Consider the following 24,180-nt stretch of genomic DNA (forward strand, 5'->3'; position numbering starts at 1 on the left):
CAGCCTGCTTCCTGCTACTGTGCCCTGGATGGGAACTCCCTGCCGCCACTTCTGGGCTTCTAGCCATCCAGGTCACCTTCATGGCTTTGATTGTTAATAAAAATATGGGTTTTTTTTTTTTTTTTTAACCACATATATATTTTTATTGATTTCAGAAAGGAAGGGAGAGGGAGAGAGAGATAGAGTGATGAGAACCACTGATCGCCTGCCTCCTACACACCCCACGCTGGGGATCAAGCCCACAACCTAGGCATGTGCCCTGACCGGGAATCGAACCGCAACCTCTTGGTTCATAGGTCGCTGCTCAACCACTGAGCCACACCAGCTGGGCAAAGCCCAGTGCATTTATACATAATTTTAGAAATGTATGTGTGCTGTGCGTGTTTAAAAACCAGGGTGCTGATTTCAGCACCGAGGGCCTCCTAGAGTGAACAAGTGGGGCGGTTTTGACAGATGAATTGGTTGACATTGTGAAAATAAAAATGTGTATTCCCTCCTTTTTCACAAGGGAGCGTGTTACCCACACGGATCTGCATCTTGTGTTTTTTTCTCTTTCCTTCATGGGACTTAGAGCTCTTTGTACTATAGCATTGCTCAGAGCACTTCTGCATTCCCTCATTCTTTCTCACAGTTGTGTGGAATCCCGTTGTCTGGATGAAGCACACTTTTTCTGGGGCACCTCCGTGAGGCCCATGGCTAGACCGGAATAAGATGAAGTTGTTGTTGTTTTTTAAATATATTTTATTGATTTTTTTTTTTTTTTTTTTTTTTTACAGAGAGGAGGGGAGAGGGATATAGGGTTAGAAACAATGATGAGAAAGAAACATGGCTCAGCTGCCTCCTGCACACCTCCTACTGGGGATGTGCCCGCAACCAAGGTACATGCCCTTGACTGGAGTCGAACCTGGGACCTTTCAGTCCACAGGCGGATGCTCTATCCACTGAGCCAAACCAATTAGGGCAAGACAGGGTTTTGTAAGGGACAGAGGAGCTTACTGACTTGGCCACCCAGGACAAGAGAGGGGAGACTTGAATGATCAGAGAGGGTCTGTGCTGTTCAGATCATTCTGTGATGATACCTAGTGAGGAAGGTCTTGAAGTCAGGAAGCCTGTACTCCCAGGAACTCCCTGGACCTGTCTTGGTTTTAGCTCCCTCACTTGGTTTGGAAGAGCAGTAGGAGAGTCCCGTAGTGTGTCACAAGGAGAAGAGCTGCTGGTGCCTACAGCCCTATTTTTTTGTTTTTTTTCCTGAGCACTTGGACTCTTGGAACTTATCTTGTGAGGGTGTTGATTGACAAGCTATCTGTCCTCACCCTCTCTCCCCCCCACCCCCACCCCCCAATAGAAGCTGCATGAGAGCCAGGCCTCTCCTGTCCTGTTCACTCCTGTGCGCCGGGCCGGAACAATCTCTGGCACATCACAGGCAGTAGCTGTTCGCTGCCTGGATACATAAGTTCTGTCCTCCCCGCTGTGGTCCCCTCCCCACTGCCACAGTCCCTCGGGATAGGTAGTAGGATCGATCACCCAAACCTTGGCACCAAGTTGCATGTCTCCCATGGATTTGGAGGAGAGACGGGGTGGGGTTATGGGAAGAGATGTTGAGTTTGCAGAAGGTCTGGGTTTGAATCATAACTCAGCCAAGGTAAGTTCCAAGAGTTCAAGTGCGTGGTGTTGTGTCCGTGACCCAGACAGTGGGAGCTGTACCAGTGAGGCTGCTTGACGGTGTTTCTCTCTCCCCAGGCGGCTGCTGAAGAGTGAACTCGGAGCGTTCATTACAGACTATTTCCAGGTAAGTGTGTGGGTCTGAGCATCCATCATTATTGTGCCTGTGGGGACGGGTACCCGAAGAGATGGGCCCTACCGTGCACCTGGGCCTTCGTTCAGTATGCTGAGTTCCTGCAGGGCACGGGGCATGGGGCACAGGGCATGGGGCACAGGGCATGGGGCGCGGGGTACATGTGGTCCTGCTCTTATGGAGGTCACCATCTCAGGCTGTGGTTCCTGGGCTCTTTGGTCTCAAGATCCCTTTGTGTGCTTAACATTTTATCTTACTTGGATTATCTCTACCTTCATTCCCCATAGAGATTAAACCCAAGAAATGTTATGATATGCTGTAATTCACTTAATCATAAACCTGTTTACATGTTGATATAAATAGCACTTTTATGAAAAATAACTTTCAGCGTAAAAAGTGGAATAGGGGCATTGTTTGGTTATGTTTGCAAATCTCTGCCCCATCTGGTGGAATTTCTAGAGGGGCGCTGGGTCCTCAAATCTTCCCGCTCAGTCTGTTGCAATGTGTAGGGATATCTCTGGAGAACCCCACAGGACACGCACGGATGATGTGAGGTAGCAGCCCGGTGTTACTAAGGAAATAGTTCGGACCATGTGGAGAAGTTCGGTACCCCAGGGAACCCCAAACCACACTTTGAAAACTGCTTCTCCAGTGACTTTCCCTCCCCCACTCTCTCCCCATGTGGCAATCTAATTGGGTTAATTATATGGCCCCTTAGCCAAGTTATTTCTTGTGGGGAAGCCTCTTGGTCTGCTCTCTTAAACAGAGTGGTATCAGATGATGCAATGTTTCTCCTGCCTAAACACGGTTGTTATGGGGCAAAGGAGTCCCAGGTTCCATTAGGGCAGTGATTCTCAACCTTTCCAATGCCGCTACCCTTTAGTACAGCTCCTCGTGTTGTGGTGACCCCCAACCATAAAACTATTTTCGTTGCTACTTCATAACTGTAATTTTGCTACTGTTAATGAATCGTTATGTAAATATCTGTGTTTTCCGATGGTCTTAGGCGACCCCTGACATCGGTTCTCAACCGGTGGGTCACGACTCCTTTCACAGCGGTCACCTAAGACCATCGGAAAACACAGATATTTACATTATGATTCCTAACAGCAGCAAAATTGCAGTTATGAAGTAGCAACTAAAATAGTTTTATGGTTGGGGGTCACCAGAACATGAGGAACTGTATTAAAGGGTCACGGCATTAGGAAGGTTGAGAGCCACTGCTTTAGAGGATTGCTTTAGAGCACATGTGTCAAACACAAGGCCCGCGGGCCAAATCCGTCCCGCCAGGCCTTGCAATGTGGCCCGCACCACGCTGTCATCACTGCACTCCGCTGCGTTTCCATCACAATGACAGTTTATGACTGTTCAGTAAACCATTCGGCCCGTGATTTAGGCTGGATTTTAGATTTTGGCCCCTTCTCTGATTGAGTTCGACACCCTACTTTAGAGGATGGTTTCTTTCATTCTTTTTTTCTTTCTTCTTCTTTTTTTTTTAAATATACTTTTATTGATTTCAGAGAGAAAGGGAGAGGGAGAGAGAGATAGAAGCATCAACGATTAGAGAGAATCATTGATCAGCTGCCTCCCGCACGCCCTCCACTGGGTACCTGAGCCTGCAACCCAGGCATGTGCCCTGATTGGGAATTGAACTGTGATCTTCTGGTTCATGGGTTGACACTCAACCACTGAGCCACAGCTGCTGGGCAGAGGATGGTTACTAATCACTGATACAGCTTCCTTCCTGACTCTACCCAAAGGGACATGAGGAAAGGTTATGGGGAGGTGTCCTGTGACACCTGAATGGAGTCTGAGTGCCCACCAATTGGCTGAGGGGTCTTGGGGAAGCTGCTTTGCCTTTGTACGCCTCTGTTTCTCATCTGTAAAATGGGAACAAAAGTATGAGCTATCTTATAAGTCACTGTATGGTTTATATGAAATAACACATGGGAAGTACTCAGCACTTAGTGTATCAGGGGCAACAGAGGGGGGTGGCCTTCAAAGTCAGGCTTCCTGGGTTCAACACCCACCATAGCCATGCACTAGCTGTGTGACCTTGAGCAAGCTGCTTTACCTCTCTGTGTTTAGTTTCCTGTCCTATAAAAACAGGGGTAATGGGACTTAACCTTATAGAGCTGTCGTGAGGATTAGATACATTATTATTTGTAAAGTGCTTATAACAGAACCAGCACAGAGTAAGAAGTACTACATACTCATTAGATTTTTATATATTCACCCTGCTGGCATGGCTCAGTGGTTGAGCGTTGACCTATGAACCGGGAGGTCACGGCTTGATTCCTGGTCAGGGCACATGCCCAGTTTTGAGTTCAATCCCCAGTGGGGGTGGGGGAGGGGGCATGCAGGAGGCAGCCGACCAATGGTTCTCTCTCATTATTGATCTTTCTCTCTCTCCCTTCATCTTTGAGATCAATAAAAATATATATTGAAGAAAATTTTTATATATATATATATATATATATATATCCATATTTGTTATTCTAAAGTGTAATCCATCTCTTTTAATGGGAAAGTGACAGAAAACTAGATAACATCTTGGTTTCAGGCTGGTGGTATTCTGTATCTGAGGAGAACAAGCTTCCAAGGCAGTTTAAAGAGCCTTTAGGCTCTCAAGACAACACAGACATCCTTTTGTTTATTTTTTCTAATGATGCAGGAAGCATAAACTTTTATGTGTGCTTTAAAAGAACGACAAATGTCAGGTGTTTCGCACACACACACAGTGGCAAACGGCCACGCTAAATGTGGACCCCGCCAGGCCTTCCAGAAGCCTGCGCTCCCACTGAGTCAGAAGTCTCGCTGCTGGGAAGAAAGCTCCTGCCCCCAGAGACGGACCTAAAGATTGGGAAAGAGATAATTAGTCACAAAAGGCGCCCTTGACGTGAAGGTCGGTGTTGTCCTCACTCCCTCCTCTCGCCGCCTCTAATGATTGATTTTTTAAATCCCACTGCGGGGAAGTGGGTTTTCGATGCCGGCCCAGCTGCCTTCTCCGTTGACATTTAAAATAGACAGGGTTCGGTGTGGTTTCAACCAAGGTTTAAATGTCAGTCGCCTTTTGGCACAGGGGGGGCCACCCTCAGGACAGGTGGGGCAGGGCATTTGGGTGGGGACTTGTTTATCTGAGGAGGCCCTGAGGTTTGCGGGGTGGTTAAGGCTGCTTACGCGTGCCAGACGCTTCACAGCTAATAACCACACGCCGTTTTCTATGAGAGCTTCATCGGAGGAACGAGGAGCCGCTGGGTGGATGCTGAGTTGCTCAGGGTGTGGGGTGGGACCAGGTCTTCACAGTTTCGAATCTGGGGTTTTCCTGAGCTTCAGGTGCTAGACTGAAGAGGAGGCTATCCTAGACACTGAACTTAATTGTAGGTTTGACGTCTCATGGGGTGGGTGCAGAGCCATTTTATTTTTAATCCTTTTTTAAAGAATATTTTTTATTGATTTTGGAGAGAAAGGGAGAGGGAGAGGGAGATAGAAACATCGATGATGAGAATCATTGATCAGCTGCCTCCTGCATGCCCCCTATTGGGGATCGAGACCACAACCCAGGCTTCTGCCCTTGGCTGGAATTGAACCCCCGTCTGCACCTGCTGGTGACACTGAGTTTGTTAAAAAGTAAGAGCTTTTCCCGGAGCCCAGGAAGTCCAGCTCCTGGTGGTTGGAGCTGGTTTTGCTTGATACAGAAACTCAGTCTCTTGTCAATGACTCTGTACAAGGCAGCACTTAGGAGGACAGATCACAGGCCTTCTAGCGTTGGATGTAAATATTTTCATTTGGGACTCCTGTCTGAGGAAACATGCTTCCCCTTAGCTCATTATGACCAGAGAAGATTCCCGATGCGATGGCACCCTCTGGGATGCCAAAGGAGGAGACCCCACGTCCTGGTCCACATGGAGTTTGAAACTGAAGACAGTGCAGCGATAGGGCTGCATCCACACAGGCAACACGCAGTTGTGTTAACCGAGCACCTGGATGGGCGGTGAAGGCCTCGAAACAGGCCCAGAATGAATATATTTTGCAGGGACAGAAATGGGACTTGGGGAAGATTCCATGGGAAGTTGGGGAGAGAGATGATAAAGAGTTGGGGGAAAGTTCTTTTTCAATGCCCAACCACTGAGCCACGCCAGCCGGGCCAGCTCTTCTTTAGTCAGTCTGGGAAGGTTTCCAAATTGAGTGGAATTCCCAAAATGGGAAAAGAGCTAGTTAGGTGGATAGAGGGTAGTCAGGGGCAGCTCACTTGTACTCTGTGTTGAAGGTATAAAGTCGGGGCCAGAACTGGAGCTGGGCTTCAGTGAGGAGACAAGCAAGGGAGAGGATGGTGGCTTTAGGTGCGAAGGTCATTAGAGATCACATTTTGGATTTGGCCCGTATCCGGAGGAAAGACATTGTGGAGCTTGTAAATACTAGGATGGCCATTGTGAGGGGAGAAAATGGGGTGGCGCCCCCCGATGGCTGCGAAGAGGACCCCTGGATGTTTAGGCCACTGTTGGGGGTCGGGGGGAGAGAAGGCTGCCTGCCAGCCAGCGGTTACCATTCAGCTACTGTATTCTATGTACTCTCCCTGGGCACTACAATGATCGGAATATTTTTATTGTACTCTTCTCCAATTTTATGAAGAAAAATAGAAAAACAAATCTTGAAATTGATAACCACCGGGCTCGATCTAATTGAGATAAAGGTGAAAATCAATCGGCATGCTGAAACGGCAGATCTTCAGCCTCGTTGGACTTAGGTTATTGCCCATTCGATGGTTAAAGAGAGAGCATGTGGGCGCAGCATGCAGAGAATAATACATCACCCGGAGATGAGCTGCGAATACAAGGTTAATTAGGGGTTTTATGGCCCTTTTCAGCTTTATGGGCACAGAACGCCTCCTGCTATCCGGTGAGCGGCTCGTACCACATGAGCGCTTGTTTTCAGGAAGCCGTTACGTGTGTGAGATTGGGTGACTTCCTACAGATGAGGCAAGGCATCCAGGAGCCAGCTCTAGGGCACGCGGAGGTAGGGGTAGGGCTGGGGTGGGAGGCAGGGATAGACCCTGGAAACGGGGTGTTCAAATAAGAGGGGACGCTGAGCACCCCAGTGGCTGTGAGAAGTAAAGACTAAGCAAGAAGAGCTGAGAACTATTAGTTAGACAGACTGCGGTGGGCTGTTTCTCTGTTTTCCATGTCCATCACGGAAAACGACAGGTTCCTGAGTGGAGGAGCTGGGGATTAAGAAATTAGAGAAAGAAAGAAAAAGAGACATGGAGGTAGAAATAGATTTCATCAAGCTGGGCGCTAGGTGGGCGCGACCTCTCTGATGGAGAGGCAGCAAAGGAGACCCCCCCCCCCCCCCCAGCCACGCAGGTTTATTTATAGGGTCAAAGGAGCTTATTTGCATTCTTAACTAGGCTCTAGCAATACTGAATTTACATATCTAGACCCGCCCCTGCTGACACCTGGACAAAGGTACTCTGCCAGTGCCTCGGGATCAGCTAATAATTTAAGGAATGTCCATGTGCCTTCTCAGGCGGCCCTCTACACAGGACAGCTTGGGCTGAGGCGAAGCACTCCAAGGAGGACAAAAGTAATGATACTCACAAGGGCTGGCACTGCCAAGACTCCTGTGCCGAGCATTGTTCTCAGCTGGCGCGGCTCTCCAAGCGGGGTCCCTGCCCGGACCAGCATCCTTGGCCTCGCCTGGGACCTGTTGGAGATGCAGATTCCCAGGCCCCATTCCGATAGATCAGAAATGGTCATGATTGCTGTGCGCACGCCAGTTGGAGCCCTTCTCCAGCCGCTTTCCCTGGGCTGTTGTTCCCGCCTCCTGACAGCCCGCTGGGAAGATGGGGTTCCTGCCCGTTTGCAGATCCTGCACCCGCAGCTCCTGCACCCGCAGCTCCGAGGAGGGAGGTTGTCCAAGATCTGACAAGTAGGAAAAGGTCCAGCTAGAGCAAAGATCCAACTCAGGCGCCTGGCCACGGATGAAAAGAGTTTGGATTATGCTTTTAGTGTTAAAATGCCCTTAAGACATCCCCTGAAAACTCCAGAGAAGAGAAATTTCAGGGTTTTTTATTTGTTTGTTTTTTAGGGGGAGAAGGGTGTTCAGCAAAACAAAACTGTTTTCTTGCTTCTTTGTAAGATGTCTTTTTCAAAAAAAAAAACACCCATTCACCTTTTAATAACCACTGACAGGGCGCCAAGGAAAGAATGAGCGTTTGTGCCAGGTTTTTGATCTTCTGCCTTCTCCACCTGGGCGTCACTCTCTGGTCTCTCACACTCACACCCCCCAGAACTGATTGATTAGGGACTCTCTGGGCCCGGCGGGGTGAGCTGTGTGGCTTATCTGGGAGGGATCAGAGTTCACAGGAAACACAGGCTTCCTCCGAGGTGTTGGCTGCGCTTTCAAAGGCGCAGAGGAAAGGAGCGGAGGCGGCCGCAATTTCCATCGCTGGCGGGGTGCCCATGGCAGGAACTTTCGTAGACACAGATGTCCCTGCAAACAAAAGCCTGGGGTGGGCCCTCACTGGTTTGGCTCAGTGGATGGAGTGTCAGCCTGCAGACGCAAGAGTCCTGGGTTTGATTCCAGTCAAGGACATATGCCCAGGTTTCGGACTTGATCCCCAGTGGGGGGGGGGGGGTGCAAGAGGCAGCCCATCAATGATTCTTTCTCATCATTGATGTTTTTCTCTCTCTTCCATATATATACACACACACACACACCATATTTTCCGGCATATAAGACGACCCCCTAATTTTACAGTTAAAACATAGGTTTAGGCCTATATTCACTGTATAAGACTACCCCCCACTTCAAAGAAAAGACTTACTTTGCCGTCAAGATCTGCAGGTAATTTTTGTGCAATTTTGGTCTTTTGCCCCCGATTTTCGGTTGACTTTTTTTTGTTTCAAAAGTCGTCTTATATGCCGGAAAATACGGTGTGTGTGTGTGTGTGTGTGTGTGTGTGTGTGTGTGTGTATATTGAGGAGATATATATATATATATATATATAGCCTTGGGCTGGAATTGCTGGTTCCTACAATGTCTCTTGGGAGGAAGAGTGACACACTGCTCGGCCCTCTGGGGTCGGAAAGAATGTCTCCTTTGGGAGTAGACTCCACCTAGGAGCCAGGTAGTCACCGTGTTAGACATCAACTGTGGATGGTGGAGATCAAGGGCTCGGAAAAGACTCCGGCGGGGGTGTACATTGGGAAGCTGGGTGCAGCAGGCATGACCCGGCTGGAGTCAGGGGCAAACCCAGTTCCATGGCTGGAGATTGCCCAACCAACTGCCCCTGACATCTGGGTACCTGAAATGGGTCTCTTCTACCTCTCCCTGTGGGCAAGCACCCAAGAAATGCCTCCATTTGATGGGGCAGGAGAGGGTGATGCTAAAAGCGCCAGCCCTTTGGCCAGGTGGGTCTGGATTCCAGTCCTTGCTAGAGCACTTCTTGGCTGTATGACTGCAGGCAAGTCACTGACCCTCTCTGGGCCTCAGTTTTCTTAGAAGTCATCGAGGTGTGAACATGGTACTTGCTTCAAAGGGTTGACGATGCCAGTAGGTGAGATGCCATAGGCAAAGTGCTTGGTGCGTAGAGAACGGTCAACAGAGGATGGCTCTTCGTACCTTAGTGTTTCTTATTCTCTTTGCTAAAGTATAAACCAGAGGAATATATTGGGGAGGAAACTTGGGCATTGGATTCAGATCAACCAGGGAGCAGATTCTAGTCTCACAGGTGCTAGTTGCTTCCCTGAGCCTCAGTTTCTTCATCTGCAAGAAAGAGAATAGGATTGTGGGAAAGGTAAGTGAGTCACATACAGATAGAGTCTACTCCCAGGGCTGACAAAGCGTAAAACCCAGCACACAGCTGTCATTCTCCCTTTTAGTATTGCCATCACCACCGCTAGAGCATTAGACATGAGGGAGGACTGGCAGCCAGCCCCTTCAGCTACAGAACTCCTGCTGTGTGGACAGTCCTTTCTTCCAGAAAGATACAGGCAGTCATGTCACTCTCCCTGCCCCCTGGCCTTGTTGGTTCCCCAGTGTCTTCGGTCCCTGTGGCTGGTTTACGAGGTGCCTGCCTGACCAGTCCCCCCACTAGGGCCGCCCACCTTCCCACCCTCCCCTCTCTGCTGCCCTCCCTCTGTGATTCCCCAGAAGGAGCTGGGTCTTCCCAAGTCCCTGGTGATGGGATGATTTGGGGTGCCTTCCCCAGACATCTTTGTTGTTTGCCTTCTTCCTAGCTGAACCTTATTATATTTTTATGTTTTTTTTTTTTTTTTTTTTTTTTTTTTTTTTTTTTGTGGGCAGTCCATTTTTGCTGCCTTAGAAAATATATGTCAGCTGGTTTTCATTTCCGGGCTTGTCTGCCACTTCGTTAAAGTGCTGTGTGTTCCATGTCTACGTTCAACAAACAAGGGCCCAGATCCAAGTCCCCAGTCATTTCCTAGGTGGCTGCTACTTGATGTAGCTGTTGGTTGGCTTGAAGCCTGCGGGCTGGGGAAGGGGTGAGGCTGGTGCCCCGGGGCAGGAATGGATGGAGAAAAGCGGGTTCTTCTGCAGCCCTGCTGCCCGAAGCAAACATCGCCCAGCCCTCCAGTCCGGCATTTGTCAGGGGCTGGGAGTCCTGGGAGCTGAGGTCCGGGGAGCACGGATGCTTAGACAGACAAACAGTGCAGATCACTGCCCAAGTCAAGGCCAGTTTTCTTTCCTTCTTTCTTCCTGTCTTCACGTCTCGCAGCCTCAGGCCCCCCAGATGTCCAGTTGGCGTGTCTTTAGGCTTCATCATTGGCAGGGCCCAGAGCAAAATGAAAATGTGGCCGCTTCCGATGGGCCCTGGACGGGTGACCCCCAAAGATTGTCACCTCTGCACTCTGGGTACCTAGATTAGGGGGTTCAAAGAGGCCCCTGCGGAGTCACCAGCACATGCATCAGGGCATTGCCTGCCCAGGTTATGGTTTTACCTTAATTATGGCCATCCCATCATGTTCCTTGAAGGAATTCTTTGTAAATCACGTTGATTTTAGGGTTTCATCTGCCATCTGGAAACTAGTGACCAGTTTTTAAAATGAGGCCGTATCTTGTGAATTTTACAAGGACCTGTGAAATGTGGTTTAGGTTACATTAGTCACAAATGTGACAGTACCGCTGAGAAAACAGTGTAATGTTTCGGATGTAGGCCTCTTGGTTACAGACTCCCACTCCTTATGTGAAGATAGCTGGGCTAAGAGAGCAATTATTGTCATCACTACCCGCCACTGGTTACTAAGGATGTAAAATACCGAGCGTGTGTGTGTGTGTGTGTGTGTGTGTGTGTGTGTGGTGATTATTATTTTTTACTATTTTTATTGATTTAACTGAGGAAGAGAGGGGAGAGATAGAAACTTCAATGATGAGAGTGAATCATTGATCGGCTGCCTCCTGCATACCCCACACTGGGGATCAAGCCTGCAACCCGGGCACGTGCCCTTGACTAGAATCGAACCTGGGACCCTTCAGTCCTCAGGCCAATGCTTTATCTATTGAGCCAAACCGGCTAGAGCATGATTATTCTTATAAGAACTTTATGATATTGCTGGTATGATGCCATTTTACAGATGAGGAACTCAAGACTCAGGGAAATTAAGTCCAAGACCACAGAGCTTGAATGTGGCCGAGCTGGGACTTGAACGCTTTATCGGAGTCACAGTTCTTTTCTCTCTGCCATTCATGCCCTCATCATCTGTGCAACAGGGCTCTTTATCAAGGAGAGCACTAAGAGACACATGACGTTTTGTTACAGGATACATGTCATCTTGGGCCTCCCACCACATGGCCTAGGCCTTGCATAACCTGGTAAGGAGGCGAGCAGGGAGCTCCTGGGACTTGCCCAGAGGCTGCTCCGTGGCTTAGGGGTCCAGCCGTGGTTTTCTGAGGGAGGGAAGGGGTCTGACAGGAAGCCTTGCTGGAAGGCAGCAAAGCAGAGTGGAGAGAATACAGCTCCTGGTGGCAGGCGGGCCAGCGCCGCCTCCTGTGGACAAGCCTGTGAAGTAAGGGGAATGGCACCGACAGACAGGATGACCTGGAGGGCTGGGATTCAGTGAGATGAGGGGCCTGAGCCCTCTAACACAGTGGTCGGCAAACTCAGTCAACAGAGCCAAATGTCAGCAGGACAACAATTGACATTTCTTTTGAGAGCCACATTTTTAAAATTTAAACTTCTTCTAATGCCACTTCCTCAACACAGACTTGCTCAGGCCGTGGTATTTTGTGGAAGAGCCACACTCAAGGGGCCAAAGAGCCTCATGTGGCTCTCAAGCCGCAGTTTGCTGGCCATGGCTCTGACAGACACGGAACGTTTCACTGTGGTTAGTTGCAGCTGCAAAGGGACTAAATCTTCCCCTTCCCACAACCTTGCATGCACACACTGGACGGATGCATCCTTCTGCTTAATGATTTTTCTTGCAGTCTCCTTCATGCCAGCGTGAGATATCTAAATTTATCCTTTTAAAAAAAAACCCTATTCTCTCTGTCTACTTTCCCATTGCTGCCTCCAGGTCCTCTTTTCTGAGTTTAGAGGGAAGGCCAGAAGGACCCTGGGTATCCGTGTCCATCCATAGAATCCAGCCCTGCTCCTGCACCCGCTTCCGTGGTTGGAGGGATGGCGGTGGAGACTGGGTTTGGCGCTGGTGCCCCTCTTTTGTGACTTGCTATCTTCTCCCGAAGCCTTTGGCCTCCCATGAGGACAAAAGGCTTCTTTGCCGAAACCGGTGTGGCTCAGTGGATAGAGTGTCGGCCTGTGGACTGAAAGGTCCCGGGTTCAATTCTGGTCAAGGTGTGTACCTTGGTTGCGGGCACATCCCCAGTAGGGGGTGTGCAAGAGGCAGCTGGTCGATGATTCTCTCTCATCGATGTTTCTAACTCTCTATCCCTCTCTCTTCCTCTCTGTAAAAAAAATCCATAAAATATATTTTTAAAAAGAATTTAAAAAAAGGCTTCTTAGACGTGGAGGCCTGGTGAGTGCCTGGTGCCAAAAATGCTGCAAGTGGGAGAGGCTGCCACCTGCAAAGGAGCTCAGCCCTGGTGTTCTCTGTTCTCTTGGCAGAACCAGCTTCTGGCGAAAGGACTGCTGTTTGTGGAGGAGAAGATCAAGCTGTGCGAAGGCAAGTACCAGGCTGCCCTCACCGAACGGGGTTCCCCAGACCCAGCCTTTGATGCTGGGACAGCCCGAGTGCTTCTGTCCCAACGTGTCCCCCCTTTCACCCCCCATGAGTGGCTCACCCCGGCCCTGCCTCTCAGTGGGGCGGCAGCATTTCGCTCTGAGTCAGCCTCTCGTGCCAAGGCGAGCTGCACCTGTGCTTCGAAACAGGAAGTGGAACTGGGAGGTCACTTTGCAGACCTGGTGTAACAGGGTGTTTTCATGGGGGTGGCCGTGGTCTGCGGTGATGGGATGAGTTACACAGTAGATCTGGTTGTGCTGCTCTTGCTCACCTGATCCAGGCTATTTCCTATTTGCCTCTGTCCACTTGCTTGTCATAAGTGACCAGGGGCCCGTCCACTAGAGTTGTGGTTGGCAAACTGCGGTTCTTTGGCCCCTTGAGTGTGGCTCTTCCACAAAATACTATGGCCTGGGCAAGTCTGTGTTGAAGAAGTGGCGTTAGAAGAAGTTTAAGTGTAAAAAGTGTGGCTCTCCAAAGAAACTTCAATCATTGTCCTGTTGATAGTTGGCTCTGTGACTAATGAGTTTGCCAACCACTGTTCTAGGGAAACATACAGCTAAGCTGACAGCCACTTCAGGGGTTCTCGTGGGATGGGCAAAGGAATGGTTTCCGGCTGTAAAAGATGCTTAGAGCCCATCGCAGAAGACAGAATGGGATGGGATGGTGGGGCCAAAGGCAAGCATCGCCGACCCCACAGCTCCTCCTGGGACTCCGTCAGCTCCCGCCGGTGTGGGTCCCCATCTCGGCTGCCTCTGCGTCCTTGGGTGATGCTTGGCAAGTTTCTAGCTTCTCTGAGCCTTGGTTTTGAGTGTTGTTAACCTGATAAAATGGGGGTTGGGATGGTAGGGAGGATCAAGTGCATCACCGACCAGCGCAGCGTTATACACAGCACATAGTAGGTACACAAACTGGTTCCTCCATCTTTTGTTTGTCCTGCTCTAGCCTCAGACCTCTGGCTGTAGGGCAAACTTCCTTCTAGACCCAGACTTAGCAGGCATGAGGTCACCCCTTTTCCTTCCCATCATTCCCTGGGAAGGAAAAGGTGTCCAGGGAAGTGGCTCCAGGACAGGCAAGGCAGGAAGAGAAATGCGAAGCCGGCAGGCCAGAGGGCGCTGTCTGGCACACAGAGAGTGCTCACCAGCCTGTGAAGATCGGAGGTTAGACACTCCCTGTCTACCCAAGAGCTGCCTCTACCTGTGGCCTTGTTTTCCTGGCATCCATCTGTGCTGAGACTCCTCACGCTTACAAACACCCTCCAACCCGAGGCCTCGCTTCCAGCAACTGGTGAGCACTCTGTGGACCTTGTGCATTTTGGCGGCTGCTAGGCAAGAGGAAAGAGAAGCATGGTCTCTGGGCACATTATTGGCCTGGAAGTCACTTGGGGAATGATTACATGCTCTTGCCAATATGGACAGATACCAGCTTTAGGAAAGGATGCTGAGCAAAACCAGAGATCCGAGTACCCTTAAAAAGGGAAGGGGGCCCTGGCTGGTTTGGCTCAGTGGATAGAGCAGTGGCCTGTGGACTGAAAGGTCCTGGGTTTGATTCTGGTCAAGGGCACATTCCTGGGTTGCGGGCTCGATCCCTAGTGAGAGGCATGCAGGAGACAGCCGATCAATGCTTCTCTCTCATCGTTGAAGTTTCTATCTCCCTCTCCCTCTCCTTTCCTTTCTGATATCAATAAAAATATATTTTTAAAAAAGGAAGGGGGAATGTCTTTTGCTCAAGTGATATTCAACAGACACTCAGAGTGAAGCCTGAGAAAGGAGCTAGATGGGTAGGCAGGTCCTCCAGAGTTCTGGGCCGAGGCCCCAAAGTGGGCCGGCGAGCTCCGGGCCCGGGTGGTCTCTCTGTGGCCCCTGGTCCTGGCATCTGGGTGCCAGGGTTCTCTCTGCACAGCCAAGGGGCCTGAGAAGAACTTTCTAGGGTTTCATACCTTCAGCCAGAATGTCTCTACTCTAGTTTACCTATTAGACTCCAAGAAAGATTTCGTTTGGGGGAGAGGATTCTCTGCTATGAAATATCGTTGGGAAAGGACTGAGAGGACCCTTCCTATCGCTGAACAGACTGCACGTTATTGACCTTTTTGCTGATATACGTCTACGCTGCCTCGTGGCCACAGAAAGGACGGAGGCAGCTCCTGTCCGCGGGGCATTCTGTCGAGGATGTGCCACGTGACTCACAGCCATCCCTTCTGAGCTTTAGTGACCTTGATGTGAAAGACGTTTCCCATTCCTGTTCTCAGTGTCTCTGGTGATCTACACTCCCGTGGTGCATTGGAAGGGAGCTTTCTAAGAGAGTCATCTAGAACCTTCCATCCAGGGAGGACTTTGCAGGGAGCTGAGTCCTTGACTTGGGGGCTGTTTCTGGAGGTGATGTCACCTCCTTCCTTGAACTCTTGCTTCCCCAGGGCTACCCTGCCTCTGAATGAGGTTCTTTACTGAATACCTTCCAAGCCTCCATTACTCTCTGAAGTCTGCAGCCAGCAATTCGGTCCAGGCTCCTGGGACAGGCACCTTCCGGCTGGGGGCTGAGGGGCAGCCTCACGTCCCCATGAGCTTTTCATCTGGGGGTGGGGGCCGGGGAGGGGGAGGAGAGCAGACAGGCACTGGCAGGCCCGGCATTGACCTGCAGGATTCACCTCCTTCCCTTCGGGGCAGGGGGGCCTCTGCTTGTCTGTGTGCCAGAAGGATTAGCATACGGGCTGTCAGTGAGGAGCTGGGACAGCCTCTTCTCTGAGGCACATTAATCTGGGGTTGGGGTTTACCTTGGGTTTTAGGAACTGGGCTGACTCATTCCTGCAGAGAGCTAGCATAGCCTTCCTTTGAAAGAGGATGCTGATGGATTGAGTCAAACACTTGTTGATTATCTCCTATATACCAGGTTCTTTCATAGGTACTGGGGACCCAGGGGTGAACAAAACCATCCTAGGATTATAGGACCTTCGGAGCTCACAGCCTGGTAGGGAGACAGATGTGAATCAAATCATCGCCAATTATAAAACTGCAGCTAGGCTAAGTACTAAGAATATCATGCCACCCATAGTAGGAGGATTTAGGCACCTTCCCGTGGTCAAGGGCACATGCCTGGGTTGCGGGCTCGATCCCTAGTGAGGGGCGTGCAGGAGGCAGCCGATCAATGCTCCTCTCTCATCATGGATGTTTCTATCTCCCTCTCCTTCCTTTCTGAAATCAATAAACATATATATTGGAGCTGAAACCACAGAGATAAACAGATGTAGGTTATGCAGAGAGAGGAGGGAAAGAAGGGTGTGGGCAAAGGGACTGGTGCATGCAAAGGCCCTGAGCACGAAGGGACCTGGTGAGGGGGAGGGGCTGAAGTAAAACCCTCAGAGTGAGGGCTTGAGGCTGAGGGGATAGAGAAGACGATGAAGGCACAGAGGGAAACAGACTTCCCTGGCCAAGGTACCCACATTATCGAGTTTTTTTGTTTGTTTTGTTTTTTGGTTTTTCAAGCAAAGGAGAGTGTTGGAGCTAATCACGAAGTACTGTTCTGTCTTGTCCCATATCTGGGTTAAATGGTTACCTCCCTCCACTCAGCAGCCCTAGTGTTTGCAAAAAACCCACAACCGCCTGGCTGCTGTGGCTCGTGGTTGAACACCAACCTATGAACCAGGAGGTCAGAGTTTGATTCCCGGTCAGGGCATCTGTCCAGGTTGTGCAGGCTTGATCCCCAGTAGGGGTGCATACAGGAGGCAGCTGACTGATGATCTCTCTCTCCCACTGATGTTTCTATCTCTTCATCCCTTTCCTTCTCTCTCTAAAAATCAATAAAAGCATATAAAACAACAAAAACAACCCCACAACCCTGTACACTTAACACTTTGCTATTCATTCATTCATTCATTCATTCAAAGATGTCCAGAAATTGATTTATCATGCTAAGCACTAGAAATACAATGGTGAGCAGGACAGAAAGAGCCCAGGCACTCACTCCTGTCCTGGTGGAGTCAGAGAAGTAAAGTAAGCAACTGAGTGTCATTAGCACTGTGGGAGGGAGAGGGGAGGACCCGAGGGGTTTGCATCCCCCCCCACCCATATACATCTCATGCTGACCTTTCCAGATCTGCGTGTCTCCGGCCCTGCCAGCTATCAGTCCTGCCCTTGCTCTGTTCTCTTCTCCCAGCCGCTGCTTTTATTGCCCATTAAATTAATAGACGGAACATACTATGCGGAGCTCTGTACCAGTTTAGTGCCACTGGCGGTGTTGGGCCAAATGGCGCTCCCAGTGTCTGATCTTGGTTGACCCAGTTTCTCTGCCTACGATGAGCACAGACAGCACCCCATCCGCTCTGTTATCTGGGTCATTCAACAGCAGCCACCGTGAGGCCCCTCTCAGCCCAGTTGCCCACCTTTCCTCAGGGTCAAAGTTCCTCCCACAGCCTTCCGGCGGCCCTGGGGGACCCGAGGACATCTAGTGGGGGGGGAGGGTGCTTGGCCACAGCTCAGGCTACTGCTTTGGGATACAGGTCCTGTGTCCCACACGTGACCAAAATGCTGCAAAGCAGTGGGTGGAGATGACAGTTTCTAGGCCCTCTACCCACCTCCCTCCACTGACAGCTCAAATCCAGAATAAAAGGCCATTGTCTTGCTGAAACCAGTTTGGCTCAGTGGATAGAGCGTCGGCCTGCAGACTGAAAGGTCCCAGGTTCAGTTCCGGTCAGAGGCATGTACCTTGGTTGTGGGCACATCCCCGGTGGGGGAGGTGCAAGAGGCAGTTGATCAATGATTCTTTATCATCGACATTTTTAACTCTCTATCCCTCTCTGTAAAAAAATCAATAAAATATATATATATTTTTAAACAGCCATTGTCTTAGTGATCGAAAAACAACAACAAAGCAATATATAAGTGAGGACAGGCCTTGCCCAGTTTATGTTGGTCAAGAGCACGGTTCTGGAATCCCGGGTCTGCCTTTCTGCTGTGTGACATTGAGCCAGGTACTTGACCTCTCTGAGCCTGTAAAATAGGGTAATAGAGCCCACTTAGGAGATATCTTGTGGATAAGTACATTAGCACAGGGACTGATAATGTTGTAACCATGCTCGTGATAATAATAATTGTTATACGATTTTCACAACTCAGCTCCCTTTTCCAGGTTGGGGCCAGAAGGCATATTTGCATATTTCCAGTTGAGTCTTTCCATCAAACCCCGCAGTTACCATAGTCACACCTTACAGATCGAATGTAGGTGATGGGCCTTTGTCCCCTGCGACCCCTCTCCCCATGCTCCAATGAGGGGAGGTGTCTTATAGCCTCGCCTGCAAGTAATGACAAGCTCTTTTCTTTCTCCCCCTCCCATCTTCTCACTCCCGTGTAGGTGAAAATCGCATTGAGGTTCTGGCTGAAGTCTGGGACCACTTCTTCACTGAGACCCTCCCCACCCTGCAGGCCATATTTTACCCAGTTCAGGTCAGTCTCGCCGGAACAGCCTCCTAGTGATGGGGGAGGACAGGAGGCCGGGCGCCTGAGTTGGCTAAGGACTCAGAGGTCTCTGCAGGGCGCTGGGTTCCCATCCTTAGCATCAAACCTCGACCAAAGAGGAGGCCCGCAAGGTAGCTATTTGTAGGCCCTCATCAACCTCTTGGTTTGGAGAACGTTCATATATTATTGGAGTGACCTGCTTCTTACTCTCCCTTTTCTTTCCCTTTCTCCCCCTTTTCTCTGAAGCCCGATTTTTAAAATAATATATTTTTATTGATTTCAGAGAAGGGAGAAGAAGAAAAAGATAGAAACATCAATGATGAAGGAATCATTGATTGGCTGCTCCTGCATGTTGGACAGAGCCTGCAACCCAGGCATGGGCCCTTGACTGGAATCGAACCTGGGACTCTTTAGTCCACAGGCCAACACTCTATCCACGGAGCCAAATGGGCTGGGGCTGAAGCCCGATTTTTAAGAGGCTTCCCTGTTGCTCCCAGATTGTGGGAAGGGATGGTGTTCCTTGGCCTCCACAAAGGATTCCGAAAGATGACGTGGTAGAAAGAACCCCCACTTGGGATCTCGTGAGATTTGGGCAAACCCTTCTAACTTCTCAGAACGTAGCTCCATTTCTTCTCCTGCGAAGGGAGGAATTTAGGCAGAAAGAGGAGAGGTGCCCCCTGTGACTTCAGCTCACTGTCCCACTTAGTTCCTTCCAGCCTCTTGCAGGGCTGGTCAGTGCCAGGTCAGAATGGACACCCCAAGGTAGGTGGATCCAGGTGTCACAGCCCAGGACTGCTGTGCGCACTGACTCCACTCCTGCCCGTCCTGGTTCAGGGTCCTGTCTTCCTATCTACTGGGGCTTTGGTGAAGTGCGGGTATGGGCGCAGCCACAGCCCAGCCATTAGCAAATGCGGGAACTGCCTTGTGCCAGAGGTAATGGCCCATGTGCTTTGCTTGCTCTGAGTGCTGTTTTAAAGGAACCTGGGTTTCTTTGAACTGTTTGTCAAATGTTTAAAACCTGGGAGGTTGTGCCTGTGGAGTCCGTCTCCCATTCTGGGCCCGTCCCTGACAATTGTGGTGGAAACCCCTAGCCTGCAGCCCACAGCTCCCCAGCTTGTCCTGCTCCCCTGAGAGAGGACTGAGAGCACTTACGGGGACAGTTTGGTCCCCTCTCCCTCACGCCCACAAGCTCTCCCTTCCCTGCAGTGGTCAGTCCACAGCCAGCAGTCCTGAGAGGTAGGGTGGGCAGATGTAGCCAATGAAAACACAGGGTGCTGAGTTAACTCTGGGTTTCAGATCAATGTAAATAATGCGAAGTTTGAGACACAGACTAGAGAATAATTCACACATAACTGGACACTTTGTGTTGTACTTGGCCACCCTACTGAAGGGAGTTTGCCATCCTGGGTCTCTCTTAAGGGCCATTTGGGCGTGAAAAAATCCCAGGGGAGGGTACCCAGATGGGTTTAGGATGGGGCCTGGGTGGGCGTTCTCACGGGACAGTTGCCGGAGGGCCTAGAGGAGCCCCGTTGTGCAGGTCTGAGGCTGGTACCCTGCTTTTCTGGAAAGATTGTAAGATCTGGCAACAACTGGTTTTGCTCCGGTCCACTTGCCCCTAATTTCTCAAGTGATGCTGCTGCTGCTGCTTGTCCAGACACCCCACTTTGAGAACCCCTGACTGAGCAGTGCTCGTTATTGGCAGTAACACCCGCTGAGGTGTCTGTGAGTCCAGCTTCCTGTGGGTTGAGGTGTCTGCCAGACCTGTTCCTCATTGGACAGTTGTGTTTCTGAGTGCCTGCTCAGAAACACAACTGTTTTTCCCTCTTGCCACCTGAAAGGGCTCTAGGAGGTAAAGTGGGGGCACAGATACCTACGAGATCATTGGGCAGTGCCAAGTGCTGGGGCATGATGCAGAAACTAGAAACTGCAGGACCTTGGAAAAGATTGGTGGGCCACTGCAGTGAGGTGGTCAGGGCAGGCAGAGGGGTGGTGGAATTGCACATGGAAGGCATGGGTGGCATGGTGTGTGTGTCTTGGGACTGGAGGGTAGAGGTTTGGCTCAGTGGATAGAGCGTTGGCCTGAGGACTGAAAGGTCCCAGGTTCGATTCCGGTCAAGGGCATGTACCTTGGTTGCGGGCACATCCCCAATAGGGGGTGTGCAAGAGGCAGCTGATCGATGATTCTTTCTCATCGATGTTTCTAACTCTCTATCTCTCTCTCTTTCTCTCTGTAAAAAATCAATAAAATATTTTAAAAAACAAACAAAAAAACAAAACAAAACAAAACAAAAACCTCCCTAAGGAATTGTAAGAAATGCTAAACTTCCGCATGCCCTTTGTCAGGGTGTACTTGAATGATACCTTTGTCTCTACTGAGAGCAATTGGCTTTTGGAGTGTTCTGTGTATAAATGTGCAAAGGAGAGCCTGGGAAATGGGCTCTTCTTTCCCTTTCTATTGTACTTTGCAAACATCAGGAGCTCCAAAATAAGATAGTTTGGGTTTAGCCTAGCCAGTGTGGCTCAGTGGTTGAGCATTGACCTATGAATCAGGAGGTCATGGTTTGATTCCCAGTAGGCAGCGAGCAGGAGGCAGCCAATCAATGATTCTCTCTAATCATTGATGTTTCTATTTCTCTCTCCCTCTTCCTTCCTTTCTGAAATCAATAAAAGTATGTGGTTTTTTTGTTTGTTTGTTTGTTTGTTTGTTTGTTTGTTTGTTTTTTTAAAGTTCAGGTCTGTAATCCAGCTGTATGGGCTGTAGGATTTTTCACTTTGAAGTGGGTTTTATAATAGTACCTTGCCGTGGTCTGAGCTTTGTGTCAGTTCTTAGGATTGCTAGCTATTATTTCCTTTAACTGTCCCCACCCCACGTGGTTGACCAAGTCCCTTCCCTCTCTTCCCCCAGTTCTTTTCTTCCTGAGTTACTCGCATGTATATGAACCTAACAGGCCCCAGGCTTTCCTCCTTCGCCTGGCATGTGACTGGTGCTCAGATAGACAACAGATGAAGCAGCCTTGAGGGTGGGGAGGAGGTGGTAATCTTTCTTTCCTCTTGTTTTTCCCATCTTCCTCTCCATCTTCCTTCTTTCTGACCCTCACGGGGACAGCCTGGCCCCGGGGAAATGCATCTGGTGTCACCAGTGGGTTACATAGGCAGGTCCAGTCGCCCACGTCTTCGCCTCTTTGACAGCCCCCGCGTGGCTGGTGGCAGGTCCAGAGAGTGCTCCCCTCCTAACACTGCCCGTTCTCTCCCCCCAGGGCCAGGAGCTGACCATCCGCCAGATCTCCCTGCTGGGTTTCCGTGACCTGGTCCTGCTGAAGGTGAAGCTGGGCGACCTGCTGCTGCTGGGCCCGGCTCGGCCGCCCCCGTCCATCGTCCAGATGCTGCTCATCCTGCAGGTGAGGCTCTGGGGAAGACGCGACCCCAAGGCCGAGGGAAGGAAGAAGGAAAGAACCTGCCGCTGCAGATAAGCGGGGAGGAACCGAAGGACCAGAGCACCTGAGCTGAGTGCAGTGTCCTTTCGTCGTTCCTGTCCCTTAGCTCAGTGGTTGGCAAGCAGCGGCTCACCAGCCACATGCGGCTCTTTGGCCCCTGGAGTGTGGCTCTTCCACAAAAATACCACGGCCTGGGCGAGTCTGTGTCGAAGAGGTGGTGTTAGAAGAATTTAAAGTTGAAAAAATGTGGCTCTCAAAAGGAATGTCCATTGTTGTCCTGTTGCTATCTGGCTCTGTTGACTCATGAGTTTGCCCACCACTGCCTTAGCCCATTTTCCATTGGCTGGACAGCCCCTGAGCGTCTCTGAGGTCCCTGGCGCTGAGCTCTGCGCTGGGGTCCCGGTGGGAGGGACACGCAGTCCTGTCATTCAGGCAGGGGGAGCCCATCCCTCCTCCGCTGTTCTGCCAGGGAATGAGGAGTTACAAGTGACAGCAAGAGCCCACCGCAACCTAGCTCGAGCCAGACCAGGGCTCTCTGGAAGGTTCCTGGGGCAGGTGGGCTTCCCAAAAAGACCGCAGCCAGAGGGAGAGCGTGTCAGGATCTGAGGTCTTGGCTCTGCCCTTCAGGTCTAAGCTCAAGTGTCCCGGGCTAGGTTGGGCGCTTCGGGGCTAGGGTCACCCGTTCGGGGCTAGGGACAGTCCACCCGAACTGCATCATTGGGACCCGTGGGAGAGGCGCCATGGCAACGATGATGGCGAGTGGTCACGGGAACCCATGATGCATGGCTCGGGCTGCACGCCTCAGTTCCCTGCGTCCCAGCCACAAGGGCCTGTTTGCCGGTGTCACTGTCTTGGACGTGGCAAGAGGGCCCTTGACACCGCCGACTGACCTTTGCCCCTCTTGAATGTTTGTTTCCAGAGTGTTCATGAGCCCACAGGCCCCAGCGAGGGGTGTTTGCAGCTGGAGGAGCTGGTGAAGCAAGTGGTTTCTCCTTTCCTGGGTGTCAGCGAGGACCGCGGCGTCTTGGGCCCCACGTACACGCTGGGTAAGGGCCACAGCTCCCCAGCTCCCCGGGGCCTCGATGATGATGCTACCAACCACAAAGATGTGCCAAGTCTCTTGCTTCGGATGCAGGCTGTGCAAATGTGGGCACCGCTGACCTGGGTCTTGGTAACCTTCTCCCCACCCTGGGATTCCCCCCGCGGGCCCTACAGTGCCTCCGCGGTGGTGCTTATCTGGCCCACATCTTTGACCCGGGGTTGCCACATTCATTTCTCCTGGACCTGATGCCAGAAGCTGCCTTATTGCACCCACCGCCGCTGAGTGGGCTTCCCTCTGAAATCACCTGCACACGGGAGGCCAGCGTGTGGCCAGAGGAGGTGGAGCTGCGGCTCCCGCTCCATGTGTAGGTACCGCCAGGGCCTGCGCACCGAGGATAGGGGCTCCTGGATTTGGGGACCACCCTTTTGGGGCTGTTTTTTGGTGTCTGGAAAGTTAGCATGAGTGAGCGTCAGGCTCGGCAATAGGCAACCCTGGAGAAGCTGGAGTCGAAGCGAGTAGCGTGTGACCTCCGTCCAGATAGGGAAGTGGCTCTAGATTAAGGCATTTTTGTCCCAAAAGACATTTCAGTTGCCCTCTGAAACAAGAGTTCCCTAAAGGAGCAACTTCTGTGGGTTGTTCTGTCTCCAGGGACTGGAATAGTGCTCGGTATACAGTAGGCACTCAAACATGGAAGCGAGATGGATGGCATCTGTAGCCCGAGGCCAGGGCGACAGGATTCCCGGGATTTAGAACCTCTTGCCCCTTCTCCTTGCTTGACTGGAGTTGGAGCTGTGCTCAGAGCACAAAGCAGAGGGGCAGCTTCCAGCAAGGTTCTGCCCCTTCCCGGGCCTCCCCTCAGAGAGAGAGGGGGGGGAAGAGGTTCTGCCCCTTCCCGGGCCTCCCCTGCAGAGAGAGAGGGGGCGGGGTGGAGGGAGGGAGGTTCTGCCCCTTCCCAGGCCTCTCCTGAAGAGAGAGGCAGGGCTGCCTTGGTCTTCACCGCCCCTTCGTGTTTCTCTGGAGACATCGGCTTAACCACAGCCACCGCAGACGGGGTGCTGCCCCAGCCTGCTGCCTGCCAGCCCGCCCTTCCCCCCCCCCCCCCCCCATCTCGCTCATCACTTACTCATTCCACCCAGGAGCTGGGAGGAGGCAGAGTGGAAATGACAGCTGGAGGAACCCTGCCCTCCCAGCTGGGCCTGGGCGCCTGTGGCCGCAACCTGCCTGGAGCCCAGCTTCCTGCTGGTGGCCATGGCCAAGGCCACAGGCTCAC

General features: G+C 51.2%; 1 protein-coding gene across 5 annotated transcripts in view; it reads left to right on the forward strand.

Annotated features, from left to right (window-relative positions):
- The window catches only part of PRR5L (proline rich 5 like), a 68,714-nt gene that overhangs the window by 38,486 nt on the left and 6,048 nt on the right, over positions 1-24,180 (forward strand). For 4 of the 5 annotated variants that reach the window (XM_036426291.2, XM_036426293.2, XM_036426292.2 and 1 more), the window contains exons 4-8: positions 1,741-1,789; positions 12,876-12,933; positions 18,331-18,422; positions 21,692-21,832; positions 22,788-22,914. In XM_036426291.2, the coding sequence (XP_036282184.1) occupies positions 1,741-1,789; positions 12,876-12,933; positions 18,331-18,422; positions 21,692-21,832; positions 22,788-22,914 (467 nt within the window). The remainder of the gene's footprint in view (positions 1-1,740; positions 1,790-12,875; positions 12,934-18,330; positions 18,423-21,691; positions 21,833-22,787; positions 22,915-24,180) is intronic. The other variant, XM_045577966.1, reaches the window with a different exon arrangement.

The sequence above is a fragment of the Pipistrellus kuhlii genome, unplaced genomic scaffold (genome assembly GCF_014108245.1).
Source record: "Pipistrellus kuhlii isolate mPipKuh1 unplaced genomic scaffold, mPipKuh1.p scaffold_m20_p_9, whole genome shotgun sequence".
Lineage (NCBI taxonomy): Eukaryota > Metazoa > Chordata > Mammalia > Chiroptera > Vespertilionidae > Pipistrellus > Pipistrellus kuhlii.